General features: G+C 56.2%; 1 protein-coding gene across 1 annotated transcript in view; it reads right to left on the bottom strand.

Moving 5' to 3' along the window:
- Positions 1-3708: 3708 nt before the first annotated feature.
- FRMD6 (FERM domain containing 6) overlaps positions 3709-5161 on the bottom strand; it is an 8979-nt gene continuing 7526 nt past the window's right edge. The window contains exons 12-15 of the mRNA XM_010151614.1: positions 5116-5140; positions 4873-4998; positions 4113-4204; positions 3709-3993 (exon numbers count right to left, since the gene is read on the bottom strand). Coding sequence (XP_010149916.1) covers positions 3709-3993; positions 4113-4204; positions 4873-4998; positions 5116-5140 — 528 coding nt within the window. The remainder of the gene's footprint in view (positions 3994-4112; positions 4205-4872; positions 4999-5115; positions 5141-5161) is intronic.

The raw sequence follows: 5161 nt of genomic DNA, 5'->3' as shown, positions 1-5161 counted from the left end.
GCCCTGCTGCCACTGTCACCCACCCAGGCGAAGGGGTGAAGCCCCTGCTGGGCTTCTCCACTCTGGAAACGCAGGAGCATTTTTTGGGAGGAATCATTGGGAAAAGAGCAAATCACACCCTGCTCAGCGGCCAGGATGAGGCATGGAGTGGCGCAGGGATGCTGCGAGCCAGGGGCTAGTGGCCCATGGGGTGGCTGGAGCCTGGCTAATGCCCCCGGGTGCCCAGCCCTGTGCAGCGCTGACCCCCCACCCTTCCCATGGGGGCTGTGGGCCCACCCAGCTCCGTGACAGCAGCCCCCAAGGAGGGGCTCAACCCTTTACGCCAGGGCACAGCCCCTCCAGCGCTTACGGATCAGGGACCCCCCCGGGCACCCCGCGCTGGGCTCACCAGGGTGCAGGGCCAAGGCCATTGGCACAGCAAGGAGTGGGTGATCCCATCTGCAACCCAAACCGTGGCCACCCCTGTACCCCCACTTATTTGAGGAGCTCCTGTGGGTCCCCCTGTGCCCCCTCCCAAGGCAGGAACATTGGAACCAGTCACCACTTCCATAGAAATCACCAAAACCCAGGATTGACAGGGTCAGCCCGTTAATTCCCCAACCCCAAGGCAGGAATTGCTGTAACCTGTTCTCCAGAGCCTGGTGATGCCAGAGTGGAGAGCCCAACAAATCACAGAATCATGGAATAGTTTGGCTGGGAAGGGAACTTACAGACCACCCAGTCCCACCCCCTGCCATGGGCAGGGACACCTTCCACTAGACCAGGTTGCTCCAAGCCTCATCCAGCCTGGCCTTGGACACTCCCAGGGATGGGGCATCCACAGCTTCTCAGGGCAACCTGTCCCAGTGCCTCCCCACCCTCTCCGGGAAGAATTTCTTCCTGATGTCCAATCTCCATCTCCCTCTTCCAGTTTAAACCCGTTACCCCATGTCCTGTCACTCCCTGCCCTTGGAAAAAGTCCCCCCCAGCTTTCTTGTAGCCCTCCCAGGCACTGGAAGGGGCTCTAAGGTCTCCCCAGAGCCTTCCCTTCTCCAGGCTGAACACCCCAACTCTCCCAGCCTGTCCCCATGGCAGAGGGGCTCCAGCCCTCGGAGCATCTCCATGGCCTCCTCTGGACTCGCTCCAACAGCTCCATGTCCTTCTGCTGTTGGGGGCCCAGAGCTGGATGCAGAACTGCAGGGGGGTCTCCCCGCCCAGCCTGTCCTTATGTTTGGGTACAGACACTCCTGTAACCCCTTGGTTCCATTCACCCTGTTTCATCCCCCATTCAAGCCCGGGAGCATTTGAAAGAGCCCAAGTAATGCAAACGACTGTCACTTTATTGTCATCTCCAGCCGTACCGCACAAGGCACACAACAAACTTCATTGGTACAAAATAATTCCGCTGCGGGGTCATTCTGTGTAGTTGTTGTCCATTTTTCCTTGTCTTTTCCCTCTGCAGCAGTCCCTGGCTCTCCCATCGCCCCGACGGGATGATCCTTTCACAGAAAGGACTATTTCGTTTGTGCAGACAGACACCTTGTTATCGTGGGGGGAGCGGGACGAAGGGTGGGTGGGCATGGCCACCCAGTCTCCCCCCCAGGTCCCATGTGGCCACCCCGGCCACCTGTGGAATAAATGACCCCTCTGTGTCCCCACGGCTTGCCCAGGACCTGGTCCCACTTGCCCAGGGGGGGAGCTCCATGGCAGCCCCCCCCAGCTACGTGTTCCTGCAGAGCAGTGGGTGAGGGGTCCTGTGGAGGGCACCCCACCCAAGGAGGCTCGCCGGGGGGTGCTGGCAGGACCCCCCCAACTGGGTGCTGTGGCCCTGCTGCCCGGCAGAAGGGAAAAAAAGAGTCTGGGGATGAATTTGGGGGATTTTCCTGCCTGCACTCCCACACTGCCAGTGCACACCCCTGGCATGCTGGCTGGGGGTCTGCAGTGGGGCTAGCAAACCCCAGCATCCCAGCCTGGGGTGTAGTGCCCTCAAAGAGCGGCTTTTGGGATGTTTGCCGGGGTTCCCACAAAACCAGAGCGGGGCACATAGCCCTGAGACCCCAGGCAGCATCCCTCCGCCTGCCCTGGGCGGCTTTAGGGGGTTAAAGAGAGGATTTAGGGGTCACCTCCTCATTCTCACCCTGCCAGCATGTGGCTGTCTACGTTATTTTTCCATAATATCCCTTGTGCCGGGTGAAATTAAGCTCTGGGGTGGGGACACGCTGTGCTGGTGCCACGGTCCCGTGGCGCCAAGCTACGGCAGCGCCCGATGCTCTCCCCTACCAGCTCCCAGATCCCAGTAACACACTTTTTTGTTTTTGCACCATGCCAACAGCTACGCTCCTTTTCTTTGGGTACCAGTTCCCCCTTCTCGGCTCCCTCCCCCAACATTTCTTATAAAACTAAGATTGTGCTTATTTATAAAATAATGACTTTTTTTTTCTTTTTTTAAGAAAAGTTTCCAGTTAAAAAAAAACTTACCAAAATATGGCAAAACTTTGGCTGTCAATCACTAACCTCTAATTAAAAATATTGACTAAAAAGGCATTGTGCTGTGAATATTAGCTGCTGTAACGCTTTTACCCTCCAGTACCGACGCTAAGTATTCCACCTGGGCACGTTCACTTCCCGAGGACACACTCGGAACCCGCCCGTGGATTTTCCTAGCACATCACCACCATCCTTTAGCACAACTATTCAAACCGTAAGAGACGTAAAGACGCATGAAAAGCCTTGGTAAAATACAACGGAGACTGCACCGGGAAGAGCCGCACATACAACGCCGTTGCGTACGTATTTTTCTCGAGAGGAAAAGTCTATTTTCTCACCTTAGTGCTTAGGAAAAAAATACGATTGTTTATAAGGTTCATTAAGGAAGAGAGGCAGATCCTTTGTATAAAAGGTATTTTAGAGCAGAAGTAAAATGCAAATGGGTCTATAAGATCCAGACATATATAAACCTCGATATATTTATATATGTAATCTCTATATATTCAAAGTTTGGGATGCATTATTGCAATATCCTTACAGGTCACCTATTTTTTTTCCATTCTCCTTTGCTTTTTGGTTTTCTTGGGTGGGTGTTTTTTTGTTTGTTTGTTTTGGGGTGTTTTTTTTCTCAAAAAAAAAAAAAAAAAAGAAGGAAAAAACCCAAACTGCAAACGGCTCCGAGAGCAGCCAGCCACCTCGCTGGGACCACTCCGGCATGACCTCCAGCACGTGTTTTCGGAAGAACTGGGATGATGCTCTGCCCCGGCAGCCGCTGGCCATGCCTTTCTCCACGGTACACCGCCCGCGCCTGGAGATGCCCAGCTGGTTATTGCTTAATTCTCCCTTCCCATACTGGCCTTTAGGGTATTTACATTTCTTTGGCTTGACTCAAACACAACAGTCTGGCGCTTTCTCTCCTCTCCAGTGAGGATGGGGACAAGGGGGAGAAGAGGTCACCTCGCCGGGAAGCAGTGGGAAAACACGTGTCGGCTTCTGCTGGCTCAAACGAGTTGTGCTTCTCCCGGTGGATAGAAGACAACTTGTGTTTGGCACAAACGCATCCGGAGGTGAAAGGATGCCGGGGAACTGCCGGTGGGACCATGCCCGGGGGTCTCCATCCCACCCGCCGTCGGGGCGATGCTCTGAACACAACGGTTTCCACAGCATCGATGGTCCCCGAGGCAGGGAGCCCCATCCTCCCCACCAAGGGCGGGCAGCCAGTCTCGCCCACCCCCGCGGCACTCAGACGACGAACTCGGGGACTTCATCGTGGGTGAGATCCAAGGAAAAGTATTTGCTGGTTCTTTTGACGGGGAAGGTCTCCTGGATGTTGATGCACTGCTGGGCCAAGCAGCCGTTGCAGTAGAGCCCTTCCTCCTCCAGCCCGTGGGCGCAGCCGAAGGTGTAGCTCTGGGCCGTATCCTGGCACAGGTTGGCCAACTGCAAGAAGTCCTTCTGGTAGAGCCGAATGTCATCCAGGCTCAGGCTGTGCCGGTCCGTCGACGTCTTCGGTTTCCTGCACGTCGTCTGGGCAAAGCAGAGAGGGGGGTCAGGACCCACCGGAGAGCCAAGGGGGTCAGGGAAACCCAAAACGGTGGTGCCAGCAGGACTTTGGGTTTCCCCAAAGCCCCACCAGCATCACGTACCTGGGGCAGGGAGTCGGTGCTCTGCCCCGGCAGCTTCACCACCGTCTCCGAGGAGCTGGAGGTGGAGGAGCTGATCTCTTTCACAGTAAGCCCTGCATGGAGGAGCGAAGAAGAGGAGGGTGGGAAGGTTACTTCCAGGCTTCTCAGCGCTGCCCTTGGGGTCTTGCCCTTGCCTCAGGGCAACAGGAGGGCCTCAACAGCTCTGCTTACAACCAGCTTTACCTACAAAGCATCCCCAGTTTGCACCAAAATGGCATCCAAAGCCATTCCCGGGGAGCCCTGCACCTTGTAGACCTCCCAGCATGGAGCTGGAAGTGCAGGCGACACTCTGGGCACAGGTGCAGCTCTGGAGAAGCCAGGCTCACGCGTGTGATAACAGCACCCGTGCTCATGGCAACGAGCAAGGGGTCGTCATGAAAACGAGAGCGGGGGCCACCAAATGAGAACGTCGCTGAAATTATGCCCATTGCCCATGGGCAGCTCTTGTCATCGTCCCCCGCTACCTCCAAATCACCCAGCGTGCCTGGGCACACCTCCCTGTGCCACGGGACGGCTGCACATCAGTCCTGCTCCGAGTAGACCTTGCACCTTCCCTGGGCATCCCCTTCTTTTTAGAGTTGTACCAAATTTACCCCAACTCTCCTGTGACCCGCCGAGCGAATGGCTTTTCCCGTTGTCCCAAACGGGTGCCTCGGGCGAATTTTCGCTCTGCCGAACACCAATACTGAGGAATTGGAATTAAAAGTGGCGGCCGCCTTACCCGAGTGCCCGTTGAACTTGCGCGACAGCAGCATGTCCTCTGTGATGTAGACGCACATGTCGGGGCTCACCTCCATCTCGCCAGCCTGCTCCAGCTCCCGGGGATCATCCACCAGCATCTCGATTTCTGCGGGGAGGGAGGAGGTGGGACGAGTCACTGAGGTGCAACCTCCACAACATCCTCCAATCCCAAAATACATGGTGAGGCCCAGGCTGGGAAGCCCAGGCTCAGCTGGAGCCTCACCATCATCCTGGGAGTCCTCCTCCAGCTGGTCCTTCCCACCGCTCTC

Source organism: Eurypyga helias, unplaced genomic scaffold (genome assembly GCF_000690775.1).
Source record: "Eurypyga helias isolate BGI_N326 unplaced genomic scaffold, ASM69077v1 scaffold35925, whole genome shotgun sequence".
NCBI lineage: Eukaryota > Metazoa > Chordata > Aves > Eurypygiformes > Eurypygidae > Eurypyga > Eurypyga helias.
This window is presented reverse-complemented; position numbering and strand designations above follow the sequence as displayed.